Source organism: Lissotriton helveticus, chromosome 6 (assembly GCF_964261635.1).
Source record: "Lissotriton helveticus chromosome 6, aLisHel1.1, whole genome shotgun sequence".
NCBI classification, from domain to species: Eukaryota; Metazoa; Chordata; class Amphibia; order Caudata; family Salamandridae; genus Lissotriton; species Lissotriton helveticus.
Window position 1 is genome coordinate 114,678,636 of NC_136067.1, and position 24,709 is coordinate 114,703,344.

The 24,709-nt window shown below is 48.5% G+C and overlaps 1 protein-coding gene across 5 annotated transcripts in view; it reads left to right on the plus strand.

Annotated features, from left to right (window-relative positions):
- LOC144762305 (exportin-5-like) overlaps positions 1 to 24,709 on the plus strand; it is a 2,106,094-nt gene that overhangs the window by 1,364,452 nt on the left and 716,933 nt on the right. For all 5 annotated transcript variants that reach the window (XM_078647454.1, XM_078647456.1, XM_078647455.1 and 2 more), the window contains exons 26-27: positions 3,021 to 3,112; positions 11,607 to 11,666. In XM_078647454.1, coding sequence (XP_078503580.1) covers positions 3,021 to 3,112; positions 11,607 to 11,666 — 152 coding nt within the window. The remainder of the gene's footprint in view (positions 1 to 3,020; positions 3,113 to 11,606; positions 11,667 to 24,709) is intronic.

Consider the following 24,709-nt stretch of genomic DNA (forward strand, 5'->3'; position numbering starts at 1 on the left):
CTCTGCGTTTAACTGGGTTGTTAAGTCCCTTCACGTTCAACGTGACTACCTTAAGGGCCATGAACGGGCGGTACAAGAGCAGCACTCAACGTGGCTATGTCAGCAACAATTGTCGTGGGAAGCAGTGGCAGAAGGCCAAATAAAGGCAGAAGCCCAGCATCATCGGAACCACAACCCAGTGCACCAGGCGCCAAGCAACAGGAGGAACAGCAAGAAAATAGGACACCCCGATACATTCCCCAAAGCTCTCTCCAACCAACCCTTAACCGAACCATCACCCGACCATCCAACCCCAAACCCCCGGATCCGTGGCAGCCCCGAACCCCTCCCGCCAAGCTCAACCCAGCTCCACCTCCACCCCACCCGGTACCCCAACATCCCCAACAATCAAACTCCCCTAGAACGAAGAACATTGTCCCAGTCCAGCCCCTAATGGACAAGTCTGTGGTAGTGTGTTCGTGTGGACGTCCAGCCACCTTCAGCACCCCCCCACCACCCCCTCCCTCCCGGAACCCCCGCACCTGCTATGAAGATGAGGCCATCTGGATCTCCCCCCGGAGTGTTCTCAGGCCGTCAGGGCCGTATCGCCAGGCGCTGTAGCTCCGGAGACCGCCAGGACCGCGCTGTCTCTCTCAGCCCTGGCTGTCGGCGAGGGCGGTCGCGCAGGTACAGTAGAGGACCGTCGCCGGCGGACAGTCTGCCATCCATCTCGGGTGACGCGTCGCTGGGATGGCGCAGGAGTGTCGCTGTCAGCTGTCGTGATCCCCAATACATCGCAGGTGTCTTGAAGAGATCGGAGCTGGTGCAGAGTGCCGTTCCAGCGAAAGATGAGCCGAAAGGGGTGACCCCAGGAGTACTGCGTGTCATGCTCTCTCAAGAAGTCCGTGGCTATCTTGAAGGATTTGCGCTTTTGGAGGGTGATAGTCGACAAATCCTGAAACAGCGCCACTGGGCGATCACGGAAAGTGAGCGGCTGCCGACGTCGAGCCTCACGCAGGATTCGCTCTTTCAGGGGGAAGTCCGGCAGGAAGGCCAAGATATCAGGGGCCGGTGCAGAGGCCCGGCGACGCGGTCCCACTCTGTGCGCTCTGTCGATCCGCACTTGGAAGTCCCCAGGCTCCTCCAAAATCTCGCGAAACATGTCGGCCAGGTACGCAGCCACGTCTTCCCCTTCCTCTCCGAATGGAACGCCACGAACCCTGATGTTGTTGCGCCTGGACCTGTTCTCAAGGTCCTCCGCGTGGGCCTGGAGGTCAATCTGCTGGTCCCTGAGCCGCAGGACCTCCTGCTGCAGATGCGCCATTTCTTCATCCCGAGCCTGGCTGGATTCCTCCACAACGGTCACTCTTTCTCCCAGGGAATCGACCTCCCGCCGCACCTCACGGACCTCACCCGCCACCTCCTGTTTCAGCGCCTGGAAGTCCTCCCTGAGCGTGCCAAACAACGACTCCAGAAAGGAACGAGTCACCGGAGGTTCCCCTCCCTCGGCCCCCCGGGAGCCAGACGAGGGACTCTGGGCAGGCTGGGGTCTATCTTGCCGGGTGGCGGCTCTGCTCAGCATGTCAGGGAGAGTGCGTTCACCCTTCTTTCCCCCACGGTTGCCCGACATCGCGGCGCCAGGCACAAGTCGCGACACTGAAGGTACCGCGAAGGGCGGGCAACGAGGTGTCCGTCAGCTCTTCTCGTTACAGCAGGTCGTGGGTCGGGAGCAGCCGCGGATCCACCTCCTCGTCACCGTCTCCAGGAGAGTGGCAGCGCTCGCTCCGAGCGTGAAGTACCCCCGGATCCAACGCGAGGGGGAGTGTGGCAGGGGAGGAAGGCAGGCAGGCCACACCGTCTCTGCGGTGTCGCAGCGCTCGAAGGCAGAAGGCCTGTCCGAAAGGGCCCGGTCGGTCCCCCGCCGCCAGGCAAGGCGATACTAGTTCGTAAGATGCAGGCAGGCTCCACACCGCAACTGCGTCATTGACCCCTGCGGCCAACAACCCCACACCTCCCGTGACAGCTCCCGGAGGCCCTAGCTCCGGACCGGCGCGGGGTCAGCGAAAGAGGGGGGGCCCTTCTCTCTGCAGGGCACTGAGTCCGGGCGCAGCCGCGCCTCCCAAGGCCCACCAGCCGAATTCTAAGAGTGGGGAGAGGTGCCCCGGCCCCCCCAGGCCGTTCGTGCAGTCCAGGGCAATGCAAAGTCCCAGTAGCCCGTTCCGCCAGCCCCCTCCTCAGTGCGAGGCGCCGCGGCGGGCTGCAGAAGTCCGTATTTCGGGGTAGGCCCCACCGCTCCTCAGATCCCCGGGGTCGCGTAGTCTCGCACCCCGGGTCCGGCACTCCGTAGGCCAGCTGGTTGGCTGCAAGCCCAGCGCGGCCCGTCTCTTCGCCGCTCCTCGAGGCAAGGTGCGCAGCCCCCCCGGGTGCTCCGGTGGCCCCGTCAGTGCCCCCACACGTCCCGCTGGTCTGTCTCGTCGGGTGGATCTCCCGGGCCTCCGCCGTAGCAGCAGTCTCCGCTGCCGGGGAACGTCGGACAGGCTCCCGATGGACACCGGGGGGTTCCGGGGCCTCACAGGCAGCGTCGCTGCGTCTCCTAGTGCTCCCTGCGCCAGATTCCGCTTTATCCGGGGGAGATCAGCGGTAACAGGCGGCGCGCGGGCTCCGGGGCTTCAGGAGCTCACGAGGGTCGCGTCCTCCTAGCTCGCCATCTTGGCCACGCCCCTCCTTTTCCTTTAGCCAGATTAGCTTTGTCTGTTTGCACCAGGTGTACAATGTGCAAAGCAATATTTAGACCTCAGGAATGCTAGAGTAACGCGTTTGTTCACACTACTCTTGTCTAAAATGTAGGTGTGTGAAGACTCATATTAAAAACTGATCAGAATTGTATTCACCCTCAACAGGTGTAATATAGGGTCACCCCAAAAAACTCCATAGCTTATTCTCATTTCCGAGGTGGTATTTCATTCTCTAAGCCTGTAGGTTTATGTGTGTTTTCAGTCATTCAATTGTCCTGAATTGTATATTTGTTTTGCTCATTTTAGCAAAGAAGGAACTGTACCCGAAAACTCCAATTGCCAGAACATTGATCCAGAACAAGTTTATCAACTCACTGAAGAAGTCTTAACATTCCTCAGTAAGTCTGCAAAATGTTGGTTAGAAAGTAGAACACGTATTACATTCTCCCATATTTCTCCCATATTTTTTATGGTGTTGATTTACATTTTGTAGTGACCATTGTTTGGCCCCTCAGTTCATCACAAAAATGTAACCTTTGGCTATCCTGTTGACCATCTGCAGACAGTCCTTTCAGGCATAATAAATGTTAATAACGCAGTGTGCAAAAAATGTTTTACAGTGTATCTCTCCTGAGATCAGTGAATACATAGCATGTGTTACTGGGCAGTCCTGTTTCAAACAACTTTATGAACGGGACCAAACCTCTGAAACTCAGGCAGCAAATTTGCCATTGATAACTAGCGCTGGAGGATGAAGTCATTTAAGCTTATCTAAAGCTAATTTTGTTCAGAGTAAACCATTAACGGGGTGGGGATGACGAGAAGACTTTGCAATGAGAAAGTCAGCCTTCATAGATTTTGCCTTGCATTTTGAGCCTTTTCAGTATTGTATCAGCTTGGTTAAAGGTTTTTGGCTGGTGATGTCAGTTTTCTTCAAATGAATATAAATGACTGCCAAACCATTGCCTCAAAAGCAGCATCCAAATGTTGTTTATAATTTGGCTGTAGAAATGTTTTTACAATTTGAGATGATTCTTTGCAACACGTTTTTTACTCACTACATCCTTTCTAAATAAAATGAGTTTCAAAATACAAAAAAGAACAGATTGACTTCCACTCTGATTTGGCGAGCCTTTGGTTGTGATCTGACCTCAAGATTAAAGGTTGCTATTGGCGGAGATAGCTGAGGCTCCGCTGTTGGAAGCCTTGCGGTTCCCCTACCTTTCAATGGCGTGGGTTAAGCAGGAGGGTATCCACCAAACTGAAAATTAACCACTCTGGCCTAATTCCGAGTTTGTCAGAGGAGTTACTGCGTCACAAACGTGATGGATATCCTGTCCGCTTTATTACAAATGCATTATATCCTATGGGCCTTGTAATAAGGTGGATTGGAAATCTGTCACATTTGCGACCGCATACCTGTTCACTAAACTTTAAGTCAGGCCTGAGGGGTGATTTGGGTTCTGATTGAAGGAGTTAAATCCTTCGCTATGGTAGAGTCCTTTATTTTCATACCGAGGGTACTCTGCACGCTAAATTTAGAGATGTCTGCCAGCCCAGCGAACATCTCTTAACCTTGGCAGGAACCACTGTCACTTTGGTTCCTGTCATTGTTAGAAGGATGGTACAGTCAAAATGAAGGACCTGCATGTCAACGTTTTATCATGTTTTTATATTTCCCAAAACAAAATCCCATAGTGGGATTTTGCTTTTCAAAATACAAAAATGAATGACTCTCACGCCATAAGAGTTTCCTCCCATGGTATTGGGGGGGGGGGGGGGGGGGGGGCATTTTGCAGTTCACTGCCCTGGCAGTAAAAACTGGCCATTTGGCTGCCCACTCTAAATCGAGTGTACTGCTGCATCGCCAAGTTTTACATAAGCCTTACTCTGTCAGGCCATTGAAGGAGTATGTCAGCGTCAGAGACAGTAGTCTCCACCGCTGACATACTTAAATTCTGCCTATCTATTTATGAGGCCAGGCAGAGTCTTAGTTTGGCACACTAGGTACTCCGTCGCCGCTGTAACAGTACCCTCTCTGCAAAACTCTAAATCAGCCCCTCAGTTTTTAAACACCAAATTTACACCAGGACAACAGGAGCAATGAGACTTGTTTCCACAGGGTGAACTTTTTATAGGCTGGACAGTTGTTAATTTTCAAGAGTTGTATGTAAGGCTCATTTTTTTTTTTTCCGTAAGATCTTTATTCACAATTTCCAATAATACAAAGTTATAAGCCTACAACCCTAAGGCCGGCTGCTTTTTCGTGGAAACATGTATTATATGTAAGTGACACAGCTATTCAGCCGACAACCCGAGGTCCGGCAGCAGATCAGGCAAAGTGATCATATGGATATATCGGCTTATAACAACATACATTTATATATTATCTCACTTTTATGTTTTTAAACAAAACTTAACATAACTTTTGACTCTGTAGAATGAAAGCATACACATAATGTTATTTTCAATATATAGGTTACCGTTGAAGGCCATTGTTGGTATCCCTCCCTACCTACCCTCTACCAGAGACCTCTCTATTCTCCTATCCACGTCCAGCTCGGTCATTGTTTTATCGGCGGGATTGTGGAGTGAGTCCCTAATTACTAGCTCTTCCCCCTGCCTTTCGTCCTCGTCGGAACTTTCTTCTTCGTCCTCTGACAGGGGTTCACACAGGTCGCCCCTGTATTTGTTCCAGGGTGTCCAGATCTTATTCCACTTGCGTGGGTTGGCTCTCAGTTTATATACCGCTCTTTCAGTTATCATGAGCATGTCCATATTTTTAACCACAGGGCCAACGTCGGGGCCTCCACCGCCCCCCATTTCTGTGCTATGTCTCTTTTGGCTACCATGAGGCCTATAATGACCCATTGTTGATCCTTCCGTGTCAGGTCTGTAGGGCCCCAGATATGTAGAAGGCATGTGCGGGGGTCGGGCAGTAGTGTCTTTTCTAATGCTTGGGATATGGTGCGGAAGACCTGACGCCAGTATGTGGTGATAATCGAGCAGTCCCAGAGTGTATGTTTAAATGAGCCTTCCTCATTGCAACCTCTCAAACAAAACGGGTGCGCTGCCCTGTGTAATCTATGCAGTAGTGTTCTAGTGAAATATACCCTATGCAGGACCTTAAGCTGCACCAATCTGAACCTTGAGGAAATTCCAGCCTCCCTCGGTGACGCCTGAGCCATATTCCATTCCAATTCACTCATGTCTCCCAGTTCGCCCACCCAAGTCTCCCTCAGTTTATCCAGGGGGTCTGGCAAGTCATTCAGGAGTTTACGATATGTTAGGGAGGTGGCGTGTGTTTGCATAAAATCAGTGAGCAAGCGATCTTCTAGTGGAGACGACTCTACGATCTGAGTTCCGGCTGGTATCGCCGCTTGCAGTGCATGCCTAATCTGGAGATATCTGTACGTTTCGGTAGGACTCAGGCTGTAGGTCTGCTGAAGTTGCGCGAATGGCACCACTCCATCCCTCGACCATAGGTCTCCCACCGTAGATAGGCCTATAATATCCCATTGGGTGAAACCTTTGGTACGTCGCAGGTGGCCCAACGCCCTGGTGTCCCACAAAGGTGTCATTTTTGTTATAACTCCCTCCCATTGAAGCCTCTTCTGCGCCCTATGCCACAGTGTTACCGTGTGTTTGGTCGGACCTATTAGTTTCCCCATTAGTCCCTTGTGGTATAGTGGAGCCAGTAGGCTGTGTGTGCCCAGCTGTATTCTGTCCGCCAGGTAGGCCGGGTCGTCCTGTGGGGCATGTAGCCACTGGTTAATAACTTTAAGTTGTGACGCCCAGTGATACAATTGTATGTTGGGCAACGCTATCCCTCCATCGTACCAGCTCCTGTTGAGTTTCAGATGTGCTATGCGCGCCGGGCGTTGCCCCCATAGCAAGCTATTCACCACCGCCGCGATGCTCCGTAGATAGCGCGGTGGCACCAGACTCGGTGCATTCTCAAGCACATATAAGAGTCGGGGCAGCGCCATCATTTTATTTAAAGCTGCCCTCCCCAGCAGTGTCAGAGGGAGGGTCATCCAATGACCGACATCCTTCCTTAGTCTGTTTAGGGGGGGCAGTAGATTCCTGTCGTAGAAATCAGCAGCGTTACGCGTTATTTGTATTCCCAGATATTTAAATGAGATGTCTGCTATCTCCAGTTGGCATTCGCTTGGGATGATTGGTGGGGGCCCCCGCAGCTCATATATCACTGATTTTGCCCAGTTGATCTTATAGCCAGACGCCCGTCCGTTATTCTCACACAGCGTGAGAAGTTCTGGGATGCCCTTTTCCGGGTCTGTCAGATAAATCAACATATCGTCGGCGTAGAGGGACACTCTGTCCTCCCAGTCGTCCCTCCATGTGATTCCCTTGAGGAGTGGGGTGGTTCTAAGGACCGCGGCTAGAGGCTCCAAGACTATAGCAAATAATAACGGTGAAAGCGGGCATCCCTGCCTCGTCCCTCTATGCAATGGGAACTCACGAGAGACATGCCTGTTCGCTGTTACTCGCGCCACCGGGGCATTATATAGAAGTCTGATCCAGGCGATGAATTTGGGACCAAATCCCATATGAGCTAGCACCGCAAAAAGATACCTCCACTCCACCATATCAAACGCCATTCTGGCGTCGAGAGAGAGTATGGCCGCCGGTTCCGTAAGCAAGGGCGCCCGCGCCACTGCTCCGTGCACCCTGCGGAGGTTCAGTGCCGTGCTTCTATGTGGCATAAAGCCCGATTGGTCCGGGTGAATCAGCTGAGCGAGATGAGGTTGCAACCGTGTGGTTAACAGTTTCGCCAAGATTTTGGCCTCAGCATTAATGAGCGAGATGGGGCGGTATGACCCGCATTCAGTGGGCGGTTTGCCCGGCTTTGGGATCGCCACGATGGTCGCCTGCCGTTGTTCAAGGGGCATGATCTCTCGGTCAAGACTATCCACATACATGGCCAGTAAAGGCGAGCTCAAGGTGTCCGCCATTGACTTGTACAATTCGATAGGTATGCCGTTAGGGCCCAATGCCTTCCCGGAATGTATCATATTGATGGCCCCTTGTACCTCCTCCACCGTGAGGGCTGCGTCGAGCTCGTCTACTGCGTCTTGTGACAGAGTAGGCGTCGGCACCTCAGTGAGCGCCACCACTGCTATCTCGCTCGTGACTTCGAATTCAGGGGTATATACACCTTGAAAGTGATCTGCCAACGTCTCAACTATTGCCGCCGGGTTCGTGTGCACTCGCCCGTCGTCATCCACAATCTGTAGTATACTCCGATTACCCCCCTCCTTCTTCGCCAACCAGGCCAACAGTTTTGTCGCTTTGTCCCCCACATCGTATATTTTATGCGCGGTCGCTGCCATGTACTCTATCGCGCGCTGTTTCAAGTGGTCGTCATGTAGTTTTTGGCAGAGTTGAAGGGAGTGTAGCGTGTCCGTTGTAGGATCCGCCGTGTGTGCAGCGTTCGCATCGGCTAGGTCGAGTTCCAACTGTAGGAGTTCCTCCCCTTCTCGCTTTTGTATCCCGCTATCGTGGAAATAGCCTGTCCCCTAAGACCTGTTTTGTACGCTTCCCATAAGACCGTGGGGGACTCCACCGAGTCCTGATTCTCCGCAAAGTAGTACTGAGTCGTTTTTTTCAACTCCTTTCTCACAGACGGTATCGCAAGATACCCTGGGCGTATCTGGTACAACCGCTTACGGGCCCTTTCCGTACATGATAGCGTTAGTGTTAGTGGTGAGTGGTCCGATATGCCCCTGGGTTTGATTTGCACCTCGTCTATGGTAAGGAGGCCGCCGCCCAAGGTGAGGAAGTAATCAATGCGGGACATACTGTTATGTGTTGCTGAGTAATATGTGTACTGCTGTTCGGTGGGGTGTAGTTTTCGCCATACGTCTATCAATCCTTGAGCTTCCAGAAAATCGCTGAAGCGTGAGGGACCAGGGGTGTGCGTCCTAACCGGGAACCTATCCTGTGTGTTATGTGCAACCGCATTGAAGTCCCCCCCAATGATTAGGTCACCCTCTGGGAGCTCCCGGAGGAAGGTAAGGCTCATTTTAGGATTTATTTTTCTAATAGCCACTGCATCTTGCAGTTCTGAGGGATGCTGGGCAGAGTTGTCTTGTTCGAAAGTCTACCTTACATAAGATGGGTGTTTGAAAATATATAATAGGGTCATTGGTTGAGTTAGTCTTTTAGGCAAGGGTTAAAGGGAGATTGAAGAGATTAAGTCAAATTGGGTGGTGCTACTGGGTACTTGGAGAATTCAGTGAAACCACCCCTGTCCATTTATATGTAAATGTATGGAAATGTCTCTTTGCAGGTTTCACCGCCACTCGTTGCCCCCTGTTTTCCTTCTTTTGACTACTAGGTGCTGCTGTAATGGCTCTGAAGTGCTCTCAGCCCTGCTAATCAGGGCTCAGTGTATGCACTCTCCTTTTAAATGGTGTGTGTTTAATTGGCTTATACCCAATTGACATAGCATAACTTACCTGTAAGTCCCAAGGGTACCCAGGGCCTGTAAGTTAGAGTATCCCCTCAGGGACTGCAGCACTTGTTTTGCCATGCTGAATGGGACAAAGTAAAACATGCCTTCCACTGCAGAATGAAAGGACGTTTTTAAACTGCATACTTGACTTTGTCATTTAAGGTAATGGCAAACACAGTTCTTCCTTTTGATTATAAAAATCACCGCAGGGTGCTGTATATTAACAGTTGGAATTTGTACTTTTACCTGTTGCAGCAGTATAAACCCTCAACTGTCGTTAATACTGTAGTAAGACTAGTAAACTCATAGGCGAGTACAGCGTTACAGGCTGACTTCTCAGCCTTGCTAACTTCTGACTGGGACTATTAGAGTGGATACTGTAAGGTGTCAAAAGAATCAGGGCATTAAATCCTATTTAATAGTTTAATTGAGTTTAAAGTCACTGGTGGGTAAAGTGCAACTTTAGAAGTTGCCACTTTAGTTGCCCAAGATATCCAGTGCCAGTTTACGGTTGCACACGAAGACTGTCCTCACAGACAGCCATCTCTTTTCCTGGGGAGACGGTAAATGACTCCCAGAAAAGGTAACAATAGAAGCCTGCCACTGGAGGAAGTGTTAATTCCTTGTGGCAGGAAGCAGCACAGGGTGTTGGCCCAAAAGGCGAGCTTCAAAGGGGAAGCCGCCTCTGAAGAGAAAGTAGCAAGCATATGTGAGAGGGGCTGCTTATTGTGTACGCAGATAGGCCAGCACTTGGGCCAAGGCCTGGAAGCAAGTTGTCCAACTTTTTTTCAGGGCTTTGCAGCCCCCTTGATAGCCACACCTCTGTATTGGGCTAGGTAGCTCTGGACGCTGAGAGAGGGGTTTTGCCATGTTGGAAGTGGGCCGAATGGAGAATATTGGGATAGCCAGGTGCCACACTTTAGAGGAAGTTGTCATTCAGAGGGAGGGAACCCAGTTGTCCATTGGCTACTGACCGTGTCCACGCTAAGGGCATTTTCTGGGCATTAAAAGGGCACCACTGGCACCCAGAACTCAGATCTTGACGGACTGAAGAAGAGGAGCGAAGGACTGCCTTGCTGCACAAGTACCTGACAAAGAGAGGATGCACCCTCATAGACTGCACCTGGTGGGTAGCAGAGGAGAAGGGACTGTGCTTGCTGTGTCCTGCTCGTGGAGAAGTCATTTCCCAAGCCCAGCTAAAGCAAGAGACCTCAAGGGTGAGTTGGCTGACCCGTTTGCAGCACAGGGTCATACAGCTGAAAAAGCCTGCTGGGGCAAGTTGGCAGCCCATATCTAACCACCTCTCCTCACTGCTGTACAGCACAAGGGATCAGAACCCGCAGCTCAAAGTTGCCCCTGAGTCTGCTGAACCCGGGGCAGTTGTAGAAGTGCTGCTTGGTCACCCAGAAGGCAAGTTAACGTCTAAGAACTTTTTCTGCCATGACCGCGATACCAGGCGACTGAACTTCTGTGAAGACAGAGAGAACTTTGCAGGACGTTTACCCCTGTTGCTCGGATAACTTCAACAAGCCTGTGAACTGAAGAGTAGCCGCAGGAAGACTCCTGTCAACTGCATTGCATCTGTGAGCATCTTGTTTCCCTTTCACCAGGACCACTTCCATAGGAGTCCGTGGAAAGGAGGCAAATGTGCCTGGAGCAAACTGAATACTGCATTTTCCTTTGATGTAACTGTTTCTGAGGACCTTGCTAGTCCCCCTGACGGGCTTCCAGCTCAAGTTTGTCACCTAAAGTAACTCAAGGTAATCACATGGATACTTACCCACGTTTTTCTTCAAAACATTTTTATGTGACCAATGCTTGTTCATAGTTAAGTGGAAAAAGCATATTGGCTGTACAAGTGGACCTTTTTCTATTTGGTGTTTGAAATACATAAAAATACAGTCTGTTTTTATTAACGGTTGTTCGATTTGTAGAGTGCCTTGTGTATTTCGTCTTCAATTGTTTTGGTGTAGTTTAAATGCTTTACATGTGTTCCTTTGTGTAAGCCTATCTGCTCAAAACCATAGCACACCTGGGTTGAGCTAAATGTTTAACAAACGAAATCTGTTGGTCCTAAATGGGTTGGTATGTGTATCACACAGTGAGGTCGCAAAACCACACAATGTAATACACCCTATTTCCTCACAGTAATTTAATTTGAGGTCCCTTTGCCCAAGGGTTAATCTAGAGAGTTCACAACTTCCGAACAATATGAACATTGTTCTTTGTGGCTATGTTCCTTGCTGTACATCTTGTTCTTGTGAAGGCTCACACACCACTCACCTAACATCTTGGTATAGTATGTGGTGGTAGTGAAAGCACTGATGAGGTAGTAGCTTAATCTGCTTTCTAGGCTGTCAAACATTGATAAATCTTGGCACGGCCCAGTGTGACAATGTTGTTATGTTTTTCAGCTACTTCCTGTGGCGCTGCTAATTCTTTGAGGTCACCGGTCATTACAAATAAGCCCAGTGGTAAGTAAATTTGTCCTATTTGTGGCGTAAGGGATTATAAAGAACTAAGACTTGTATGGAGTTGCAAAGAACCTTCACCTGGTTTCCTTTTCTTATAGAGGCACCTCACATTGTGAATTCCCTCATTGGTTCTGGAAATGCTCGTAACAAATCCCTTGTGGATCAGTAGGTGGCATCATGCAGCTCTGTTTCAGGTCTATCACTCCCCAGCTTTGACGTCGGGGCTACTATATCTGTGCCACCTCCATATGCTGATGTCAGTTCCTTTATTTCAGCAGCTGCCATTGTAGATCCGGAGCTTCTCAAATCCTTTCACTTCTGACAGACTTTTTTACCTCAACTCTGAACTCCACAAGCTGAAGAAGTGATCCTGGTCAAGAGCGCGGGCGCGCTCCCCCTCTAGAGGCAGCTTCTGTGACCAGTCGTCATCGAGGTCACGGAGCCCAACCAAGTCCAAGAAGTCCGTTAAATAGCACAAATATTAAAAATATGGGTCTCCCTTGTCCTGCCTTTCGGAGCTCGCAACACTTCGGGCACCTCTAGGACACAGAATCACTCCCCAGCAGAACCAACTCCGACACTAGTCCTGTTTCAGCTCCGCACTGAACAGACAGCAACATTGCAACAGCTAAACATGGCCATGGACCAGATTTTCAGTGCCTCACCGGATCCCCCGAGAGCACCTTCCGGCCCGTGGATCCGAGATGGCCTCCATTTGGTTCACAGTTGACGGATGCATTATCAAAGCCAACTGTGCCCCTTGACTTTAAACAGAGGCCAACTTCTTCCTCGACTTCGGCTGTGCTGGCTCAGTCCCTGGTTCCACACACAATCCCTCCCACGACACCATGCCACCAATTTGTGCGTCGATGCGGATGCTGACATCACCAGTCCTGGAAACCGAGCCAAGAGGTTTATCGGGCTCAAAGACCCGTACTCCCCAGCCCAGAACTCATCTATATGCCCACTCAGAACTGGCCCCACAATATGAAAGTGTTGATGACAATGACCAAAATCAAAATGGCAATCTTTTCGATAGCCTCCAGGAGGCCTGTGGTCTGGACATTTCCTGAGACATTGGCCCCTCCTCACCAAATCCAGCTATACCCACCGAGGAGTCTGCCTCCTTTTCAACAGTTATTCGGAAAGCGGCTGAGGTTTTTGACGTGACTTGCGCTAGACACTCAAGAAATCAAGATTGTTTTTGCAGAGGTTCTCAATCCAGCACAGTCCAACTAGAAACCTCTCCTCCCATTTAATGAGGCCCTGACGGATATTCTGGTAGGCACCTTGGCAAAGCCAGTATTTTGACACCATTTAATCGGCAGGTAGCAAGCTGCACAGGCCTGCTCACCTACACTTGTCTTCGTGCTGCATCTCTCCACTCCGTAAGCCTGGTGGGTCAAACATCCACTAGCACTTGAAGCCCAGTGCAATCTCTACCACTGCTCCTGGCATAGAATCTAAGAGGATGGAGACATTCGCTAAATGAATGTTCTCCTCAGATAGTGTTGCCCTTAAAACTGTACATACAACATGCCTCCTGGGCAGGTATTTGGATGCACCATGGGACAAAGGGGCGGACATTTTGCCAGCTGTCCCAGATGACTTCCTTCCAACCTTCCAGCGGGTGATCTTAAATGGACTAGATGCAGCGAAACATTCCATAAAAGACACTGACTGTGTAGATAGGATAGTCAGTACCAACGTAGTACTAGGGTGTTGCACCAGGATTCGCTCCACGGGCCATTCATCAGATGTTAAGCAGTCCTTCAAGGACATGCCTTATGATGGCGCTAGGCCATTCGAAGCGAAGGTGTATTCTGCCCTTGAATAAAGAAAGAAAGGCAATGTCACTTTCTGAGCTTAGTTCGGCTGGTTCAGCAGTACCATCAACAGCAAAGCCCCTTTTGATGCTTCAGAAGAGTCTTGCATTACTCCTTTTTTCACATTCCGGCCCTGCAGCCCACAGACATAAACTGCAGTTTCATGTAGGCCTAGAGCACTATCAGTTCTCTGTGCTCTCCTTTGGCCTTACCAGTGCTCCTCTGGTGTTCATAAAGATAACGGTGGTGGGTGAAGCCCATTTGCAGAGGCTGGGAATACCATTCTTCCCATACCTCGACAACTGGCTGCTAAAGACGGGCTCTCCTCTGACATTCATAAGCCACTTCCAGATGACAGTCAACCTTTTGACTTTGTTGGGGTTTCCCATCAATGTATTATAGTCATATATTTTACCCTTCATTGGAGCCATCCTAGAGACTACTCTTCCGAGCCCTGCCTCAGACTCAACAACTCCAGGACATTCAGACTTTGATCCCAGTGTTTCAACCCTTCACCTGGTTCTCAAGGAGAGCAGCTCTGAGACATATTTGCCTCTTGTCCTCCTGTATCCTGCTTATGGACCACCCAGCACAGATTTGCGTCCACATTAATTTGCTGGAGTTGCAAGAAATCTACTTTTCGCTGGAGCCATTCCTCCCAACCATCAAAGGGGCATGGGTACAGCGTCTCACAGACAACTTGACCGCCATGTGGTATTACAACTACCATGGCAGAGTGGGGTCATAGGCTCTGTGCCTGGAGGTCCTCGTCTCTGGCAGTGGCTGAACTCCCAGGCCCATCTCCCTGATTGCTCAGCACCTGGCAAGATCTTTACACCAAGGCGGATAAACGCCGCCATTGTTACCAAGCGGATCACAAATGGCCATTACACCCAAAGATGGCACAGAGTATTTTCCAACAAAGAAGAGAACCCTAGCTCGATCACCTCACCGTAGAGAATGCATAGTATCAAACCGTGTATGCATTGGGGCCATACTTAACATCCCCCTGTCTGTTAATGAAGTGGGCATACCTTTAGTGTGGCAGAGAGGGTACTCTGTCACGGTTGCAATGGAGTACAAGCTCCTCAGAACTCTAATTCAGTTTCTAGACACTGACCTCCTATTGCCAGTATTTGGTTTCGAAACTCCTGTACATCTTTCCGCCCCCTCCGTCTCCTGAAAAAAATCAAGAAAGACCTGGCCCAAGTCATCCTAGTGGCTCCAGACTGGGCAAGGAGACTACTGTAGCCCGACTTCTGAACATAAACAAGTGTCCTCGATATGGCTGCCCCTTCAGAAGGACCTCCTGTCACAGCAGCGGGGCTGTGTTTTACACCCCAGCCTGCACAACCAGAACTTCCATGTGTGGAGATTGAATGGCATCATTGGTGTCTCTTCGGAACTTTCCACAGAAGTGATCAGTGTCATCTTTCTTGCCAGGTGTCCATTTACTAATTATGTTTACACAAGAGGCTGGGAAAACGTAGTTGTCCGGTGTACCTCCTGAGATATCCAACCCCTGAATGCACAGTTATCGGATGTTCTCCTGTTTTGTTTGTCCTTAGCCCGGCATGTGCTTGCTGTTGCATCTGTTGAAGGTTACCTTTCAGCGTTCTGTCATGTATCTGATCATCCATCTTTCTTCAAGTCACCTGTGTTTATGCATTTTTTGAAGGGTCTGATCCACATGTTCTCACCAACACTGATGCTGCCGTTGTACCTTAATTTGATACTCACTTACCTAATGTCCACTATCTTTGAACCAATGCACAGTTGTCCTCTTTGCCTACTAACCTACAAGATGATATTCTGCATCATCATAACATCAGTTTGGAGAGTGAGTGAACTCCAGGCATTGTCCGTGGTATCACCATAAAAATCTTTCTTCCCAGATAAATTAGATCTTCAGACAAAAGTGGCATTCCTTCTCAACATAGTCTTGTCCTTTCAAATACGGCAATCCATCACCTTGGAGCTTTCTACGCACCGTTTCATCCCTCCAAAGAGGAAGAGCGGCTCCTTCATCTCAAACCGAAGAGGGCCATCACCTATGTTGATTGACCAGATATTACTGACAGGATGACCAACTTTTCATCAGTTTCTCTGGCGCTAAGAAAGGCAAAACCATATAAAAGAAAACTATCTCCCGATGGATTGTGTTCTGCAGCAAGATATATTATGGGGTGGCTTAAAATCATCCCCCAGAATTTGTGCACTCTCATTCTACCAGAGCAAAGGCAACTACCATTGTGCGACATACGGTGTTCCGATAATAGATATCTGTCAGACTTTCACATTCACAAAGCATTACTTCCTGAATAGCCAGGTCTGTCAGGATGGGCACTTTGCCTCATCTCTCTTATAGTATTGACTAGTCCATGCCAATTCATGGAAACACCACAGTGGGAAGTGAACTGCTGTGGTACCTAGTCAGAAGGTGAGAAATCTGCGGTTAGAAGTCTCCATCAGAAGAACAAGTTACTTACCTTTGGTAATGCCTTTTCTGTTAGAGACTATCCAACAGCAGATACCTCATGGACCCACTGCCCTCCCTGCTCTGTGGAATGGATTAACACAGTCCATTAATAAGATCCCAATTTGGACGTCTGCACACTGTCATATTCTCATTTCAATGGCTTGGCGTCCGTTGGCGCAGTCGAAGATCACAAAGAAATTGACGTCCGTTTTTAGAGATTTTTATATAGCTCTGACAGGACCCGAGTTTATCAGAGCGCTTTACAACAAGTACACCAGTAATAAGAAAAAACAGACAGAACAAAATGGAGAGCCGTTAGGAGGCAGATAAAAAAAAAAGTCGAGAGTTCACTAGATGGTATGATCAGTGCGCTGAGGTGGCACAGATATAGTGGTCCGAATGTTACATCTAAGGCATGACGGACCCGAAGTGGAGCTACACTACACCACCTACCTCAGCCTGAGAGAATTGCTACGTAGGTTTTCGGATTGAGTCTGGTGTGTTGGGACACAAGGTGAGGAATCTGTGATTAGATAGAGTCTCTACCAGAAAACTCACTACCAAATGGAAGTATAATTTTGTTTTACCTGTTGTAGTCGGGTCATCCGTCTTCATGTGATTTCTATTTTGTTAACCTACTTCATTTGATTGAATAGCTCCAAAATGCAAATTTGTTCATGATTATTGTCTCAGAAGCGTGACTGGAAAGGCATGTACGATAGCATCCCTTCTGTTCTTCCTGTGTTGACTGGGGATTCTAGGTAAATGTTCTCACTTGTACATAAGGCAGGTTTTGATCTACCCACTCAGAGTGAAGCTGTCAGGATCAAAGTTCTAGCAGGATTTGAAATAGATGTGCCCCATGCCATATTTGTCTTTGTCTAGCTTGCATTGTATTTTTTCCCTGCTGCAAGTTCCATTGCTTCATGTGCCTGGTAGGTCCCTGTGTCAGTATTATTCTTTATCACTATAACCCTCCTATTTAAAACAGATATACATTTAGGGTTACTCACCCAAAAAAACAAGCACTGGCATTTTAAGTCCTGACTTAAACATTAAAAAGCCTGCTGCAGTAAAAAAAATATATATATATATAAAAGTATTGCTATCCATGGTACTGCATGGGCCCAGGTTCATGTCAATGGGGTTCTCTCTGCACCCTTTTCCATAAAACCCGAAGCCAGGCAGGGATGTCGCCAGTCCTGTTCGCACCTGTCATGGAATCCCTGACTGAGTAAAGTAGGTGAGATGCACAGATCTGGCAACACAAATAAAGGGAGGGTCATGAGGACCACATACCTCTATACACGGAGACACTAACTACGTAGATTCATGCAGATCCTCCAAGTGTACAGAGATTCATCTGCTTTTACGGCGAGCTGGTAGAAAGCCACATATATACGAGTAAATACTGAGCATGTCACTAATCCATGCATCTCCAGATCACGATCGGCAGAGGGTCTTTTACTATTGGGTCATATAACTAATCCCAGTAACTGAGTGGCTATTTCAGGCAGAAACGACTGCTTTCAGACTTGAAGTTGGTGCACTTGACAACTATCTGCACCGCATGTTAAGAAGTCCCCCCTGGCATTACCCCTAATCATTAGAATACCCTTCGACTGTCTGCAGCATACATTAAAATGGAATACATGGGAGGACACATTAACCTGGAGAAGCCCATGTGGCAAGGCACCTGGCTTACCTGAGTGGTGCACCAAGGTAGTTTTCAGCCATGGAATCTGATAGATAACCTACGACTAGGAGATGTTTGATAATCTGACCACATCTACTCTTTCTAGCAATTGTCACAGGAGTAGGCACTTCACAGATCACAATTCCTCCGTTACATACAAGTGCACCACGTTCACAACTGGGGACCACCCAGGATTTCAACCTTCTCAACCCTAAGCTGACAGTGGAAAAACGTAAATGGAATGGCATTTCCAAAATGTATTGTCCCTAGCGTTAAACATGCCTACCCCTGAAAGGAAATCGAGCCCACTAAGAGTTACAACAGAGCATATTGGAGGATGAAGAATTTACGGAAACCAAAGATGGCCGTCTCCAAGTTAGTGATATCATCACAACTTTGTCTTCTTCAGTTCAGATACTTCCTCAGATTTTACTGTAACATTTAAAGGCTGTGGGAAATGCACAGAAGCCCTAGCACTAATTGTTTGTATTGTAACACAACCACAGATACTTACTTTCATACAATATGGAAATATCTTGTTGTTCAAGGCTACTGAGCACAAGTCCATGACATTCTGAAACATGTCACTTGGATGCCTCTCGTTACCAACCTTAAAGTTGCGCCCCTGGAAAAAAGGGGGATTAGAACTAGTTGGTGTCCACCGTCCTTAAAATGCAGAATAGAGATCTAATTCACCATTGAGGCTGAGCGGGGTCTCCCTATTAGTGATTGGCTCAAAGGGAATGCCTATTGTGTCAAAGAAGAGGAAACAGCCTATTAGGTACGTACAGGAAGGTCTGGGGAGTCTACTGGGACTAACTGCTAGTACTGTACTGAGTTTTCAGGATATAAACTGCCGCTAATAATGTATGTGTACTGTGTTAAAAGTTATTTATACACAGTCATTTGATGAGCCTCCTTGAAATGCAAGGACTTCACAGATAGTGGAATGATACAGCCAATAACACGAGGTTTGATTGATTGATTGATAAAAATTTATAATGCGCAAAACAATAACCCGCAGGTATCAAGGCGCCTAACAATAACATCTAAAAAAGGAAACATGCATCCTTACACATAGGCTTGCAGGAAGAGTCGAGTTTTAAGGGCCCTTCGGAATTTCTGTAGGGAGGGTAGGGACCTGAGATCCAGAGGGAGATCATTCCACCATTTAGGGGCCAGGGTGGAGAAGGCCCTGCCACCCCACTTGGCTCTTCGTATGCGGGGAACTGTGAGGAGCAGTTTCCTGGAGGAGCGCAAGTCCCTTCCAGGAGTGTAGTGGGAGATGGTGGAACCAACTCCCGTGTTGCTGTTCTTTGCAATGGCTCTATAGGTCATGCATAGGACTTTAAACCGTACTCTGTGCTCTACCGGTAGCCAATGCAGCGCTTTCCCGGCCAACGTGGCCGAGGAGCGTCTGGGAACATCCAGAACAAATCTGGCCGCGGCATTCTGGACTACCTGCAAGCGCTGCAGCAGGCTCCTGTTTAGCCCCGCGTACAGCGCATTACAGTAGTCCAGTCGTGAGCCGATAAGTGCGACAGCTATTTGCTTTCTGGATTGCTGAGAGAGATATTTCCTAATTCTTCGCAGGGTGTGGATTAAGCCCCAACAGGTGGAGATGGTTCTACTAACCTGTCTGCCCATATCCAGGGCAGGGTCTATCATCACCCCAAGATTCTTAGCAGATGTCGTGGGGGAAGGGCACTCTCCTAGCGAGTCAGGCCACCAGCTGGCTGACCAGATGTTCTCTTTCCCTCCAAACACCATCACCTCAGTCTTCTCCCCATTCAGTTTGAGTGAATTCTGGATCATCCACTGACCAACCGCCTCCATGCAAGATCTAAAGTTGGAGGCAGTTGGTACATCTGAATGGGAAAGAGAGACGAGGATTTGGGTGTCATCTGCATAAGAAACTACCTCCATCCCGAAAGTTCTAATTAGTCTGGCTAGTGGGGTCACGTAGATGTTAAATAGGGTCGGACTAAGAGCCGACCCTTGCGGGACCCCACACAGCACCGGTCGGGATGGAGATAGGAACTCCCCCAGCTTGACTCTTTGTTCCCTTCCGTCAAGGAAGGAGGTCAGTAGATCTAGAGCTGCGTCCTTCACACGAGATGTAAGTACTGAGGGGGAGAGGGTATCAAAGGCGCAGTTAGATCTAACAGGACCAGGAGGGTGGTCTGGCCCCCATCCACTTTCGTGCGGATCTTATCAAGCACAATAGTGAGGGCCGACTCAGTGCTGTATTCCCTCCTGAATCCGTGCTGGGAAAAGTCCAGGCAGCCCAAGTCTTCCACGAAGGCTGCGAGATGCTTGTTTAGATGTGCCTCAAGCATCTTTGCAGGGGCTGGGAGCAGTGAGATCGGACGGAAGTTTTTTAGGACCTCCGGATCAAGGGAGGCCTTCTTTAGCAGAGGTTTCACTACTGCACTCTTCCACTCCGAGGGGAAGACACCGTCTCTCATAGCTAGATTCATGATTTCTAGCAGAGGCGGTAGGAAGGTTTCCCTACACTGCTTAATGATTTTCAGTGGGCAGGTATCTAGGGGGGAGCCAGATTTGGTCTTATTAAGCAAGGTCTCCAGATCTTGTAAGACCAGCGGGGGAAAGGAGACCAGGGTGCTCAGAAGGGAGATGTCTGTGGTGGTCATATTCATCTCAACCCAAGCAGGGGGCCCACTGATAGATGCTCTTTGTTCCTCAAGAGCCAGGTAGCTATCCTGTATTTTAGTGTGAAAGAAGGAAGCAATTTTATCACATAGATCTTGCGAGGGTACAACAGGGTCAGGAGTTTGTAGGTTGACTAAAGAGTCAACGATTCTAAAAAGCTCCTTCGGCGAGGAGAGCGAGGTTGTCATGGCCACAAAGTAATCTTGTTTGGCCTGCACAATCTCAGCCTTGTATTTCCTGACCAGGAGTTTGTGAGCTTCCTTGTTCTTAAGGTCCCAGCCTGAGTGCCAGAGCCTCTCCATCCTCCTCACTTCTTGCCTGAGGAGCCTGAGGGATTCAGAAAACCATGGGGCAGATGGTCTTTTCCTGGCTCGGCGGCGGGTCTGTACTGGGGCCAGTTCATTCAGGGCCTCAGTAATAACCTGTTCAAAATGACCAACCGCGGTCTGAACACTGTCCATGCCAGTGGTAGAAAGACTGACAGCCCATGGCGCAAAGGAGTCATTGCTGATATTCCTAAAATTTCTGGCAGTTTCCACTGAGTGTTTCCCTATTTTACTTCCATCCATCCTATGGCATTCCAAAAGGAAAGGGACCGCAAGGTGATCGGACCAAGACAGATACACCGGATCCTTGATGGTCAAACGATGGTCATTAGAGAAAATACCATCTAATGTGTGGCCCGCACGATGGGTAACCCCGCTAACTCGCTGCGTGAGTCCACAGGACGCCAAGGCCTCAATAAGACATGAAGTATCAGATAAATCATGCTGTTCTAAATGGTAATTAAAATCACCTAAAATGGAAAAAATTTCTCGACCAAAGTAGGGTTCCAAGGACTGGAGGAGATTGTGCGTGAAGTCGGTCCTCGGGCCAGGAGGTCGGTACAACAGAATTCCGTTGAAAAAAGGGCATTGCACTTCCTTTATGGTGAAATAGAAAGCTTGAAAGTTATCCGGAAAGTCGGGTATAGGTACTGTGTGGCATTGCAAGAGGTCTTTGAAGAGGATCGCTATACCCCCTCCCACTCGTCCCTGTCTGTCCAGTCTGGCCAGGCAGTACCCTTCCGGGACCGCTTCGATCAGATCAGGACCAGATGTGAGATGAAATATCCCTCTGGTGGTGACAAAGTCCACTATCTATCTAAGTACTTTAAAAGTAGGTCTTGCAGACACCTGCACTGTCAATCTAACCTAAAACCATTGCTCTTAAAACGGAAAACAATAAAATCCTGCTTTAACTGCGCTCAGGTGTCCCTGTAGTAGTTCCCTTCCGTGGCACACTAATTAGTCATCTGTCACTTATGTCTGTAATTACTTCCTTTATTGTTTCTACCCAGCCACAGGCACCTGTGCTTCTCAATTCAATTCAGTTCTTTTATTTAGATTTGGATCTCAAATGAGGTCCACAGACAGTTAAAACAAATCACATTATATCTTAATATTAACAGAAAATATGCACACTCAAATGCTTTACATGGCAATCATTTAAATACATATACTAGACATAGTTGTGAAGTTCTAGCCTTTGGGAGCTGTTGCAGTGGATGGGCCTGGGTCTGGGATTCCTGTCATGGATGCCTCTTCTATACACAGCACCAAGTGAGAGTGTAGGATCTGGCACCTGAATCTGTATATCGGAACAATGATTCAAGGGAGGTGACGCTTTAAATGGGCCGATCTTTCCTTGCCCTCCCTCAACAATGGTGAAAAGAAAGAGGCACCCATATTCATGTCTCATTTATACCATTCTGTTGTTTTGTCACAGTAGTTGTGTTATGTTAGACACTCCTGGCTTTGGGATATTTCTGTATCTGCTCTTGAGTTCTGCTCTATGTGTCAGAGAACGAGTTGACACCTCTTGTTAGGATGTACTTTATTACAGGTTTCAAGAATACATTTGTGTGATTTGTAGTAGTGTTATTGATAGCAGTCCTACTGACAATCTTTGTTTAAAGTTGAATTGTGATAACAAGAAAAAGTGTCTTTCATTGCAATCGTTTTATAAATGGGTGATCAGTTATCTTAATCTATTAATATGTGTATGTTATAAACTATGTTTTTTGAAGGCCAAACCAAATATGAAATGGCTGAAACTTAATGGGTTGTTGGTGTCCCTGGTGTGGTTGGGAAAGAGGAGCAGGGTCTGCCTTGCGGTCTTAAAACGTAACTTTGCTGGGTGAGGTCTGGGCCTTCCGGACTTTCAGTTATACTGTTTGGCAGGCCTGCTCCAGTATGCTGTCCTGTGGTGCAGGGGTGATCCCAACTGGGATAAAAAGCTATTGGAAGGCTCGACTGCAATTGATCAGCTTCCTCTGTGAGTTTTGCATGGTTGTAGGCTCCTGGCGGGCATCCCCTTCATCATCTCTCAGGATGCCCAGGCACAGGAGAGGGCAGTCAGGTTCTAAAATAAGCACTCTAAGCTAAGCTTCTCCCAATTCGGTGGCTCAACCCATTCATGAGCGTATGTGGCTCTATGGATGTCTCCAGATGGCTGGAAGGAGGCTGTAAAAGAGCAGTAGATTAGTTTCTTAACAGCACCTTCATGTCCCTGGAAGAGGTCGGGACTCATTTTGAAATAGGTCTCGTGCAATTTCTGCAGTATGCAAGCGTGTCACATACCGTCTGGGAGATCTGGACATCTTTCACAGAAGAGCCTAATGAGTCCCATGTTCTACAGTTCATATTGGATCTAGGCTCCACCAGGAGTATCATCTCCCAGCAATATGCTACCCTCAAGAACAACAGGCAGGCGAAAGTAACTTTTGCGTGTGAACCTTGGGATGGGGAGCTGGAGTCCCCACTCACAGATGAGGAGTGGAGGTTCACTCTGGTACAGTTGCAGGAGGTGGGAAGCAATGCCAGGTTTAAGTTGTCACAATTTTACTACCTACACAGAATGTATCTGACACATCAACGCCTGCATAGGGTTTACCCGCTGCGCTTTGATGGGTGTACGTGCTATGGCTTAACCCTGCCCGCATTATGCCATGTCACATGGGATTACAGGATGGTACAGCCCTTTTGGGAAGAGATAATACGGGAGGTGTGTAGAGTGACAGCAGTGAAGGCAGAGTTGACAATGCTACATTACCTAGTGGGTCTGCTGCCTTTCCCTAAGAAAGGTAGTAAAATGCAGTATAGGTTTGCCCAGCTGGGACTGGTACAAACCTGATGGCATATTGCCATCCACTGGTCCAGCCCAGCCCCTCCGTTGCAGATTAAGTGGCGGACTGATTTATTGGAGTTGGCAGCAGCAGAAGCATGCCGACTCTGAAAGGTCTGCTCCAGCGATAAAGCGTAACAAGATTTGGAGCTCTGGAGTGCCATGATGGACAGTCAACGATAACAGAGCGGTTACCTTTTAGTTCTGCCTCAAGCTCACCAGGAGGCGTGACCGTTTGCTGCTCACACATTGTAAGAAAGTGGCATCTTTTTGCATGGCTGCCCCCACTTTTTGCTGAATTGCTGATGTACTTTGACTGAGTGTGCCCTGCACTCCTGCCAATCAGGTACGCATGGCCTATCTTCATTACCTAAAACTGCATTGAAAACAAAACCCTATTGGCACTCTCTGGCCACAGGTCAGCCCCTGAGTCCTTGAAACATTGTTCAGTGTTCACCTTGAGTAGGTTCCGGCCTTCTGTGACTTATTACGCATTATTTTGACCTTGAGTAGGTGAAGGGGTCCTGATTTGCAAGCATAATCACCCTTGAGACAGCGTGCATGTACCACGCCCACTGACGGTGGATACATTCCACTGAATAAATTGTGAAAGACAGCGCTGTTTCTCTGACTATGCAGCTCTCCATGATTACGGGGCGTTCCTGCCTCGAAACGCATCGGAACATGTTAAACAAATGAAGGTGTGCAGGAGGCAAGCTACAGCCAGGCAATCAAGGCTGGAAAGCTGGAGGCTGCTCCTCTAAAGCTCAAGGGCTTTTTGCAAGGCAAAATATATATATATTCTTCACACCCTCTTTTTTTAAGAAGAATGGAGACGCACTCACTGGCACTTTTGCAGTGTTTTTTCTTTATTTGTAAATCTCACGGGTCATCGCCTCAACCAACGCGTTTCAGTGTCATCCGACACCTTGATCACAGTCGATTTCTCATGCTATGTTTGCAATTGTTATACTTTTTTTCAAACAAACAACATCTGACTTCCTGTTTTCTCACAGGAGGAATTTTGTGACATGTAGTTTCGACTCAACATTTTGGTCCGTATTTCATTACTATCAGTTCTACCCCCATAACATGGCAATATTGAACCCTATTTTCCATTTTCATTCGCAAAAAAGTTGGGTTGCAGCAAATTCAAAACACCATTCAATTAATACTTTGTTTCCTGTCCTCCAGTGGGCATACA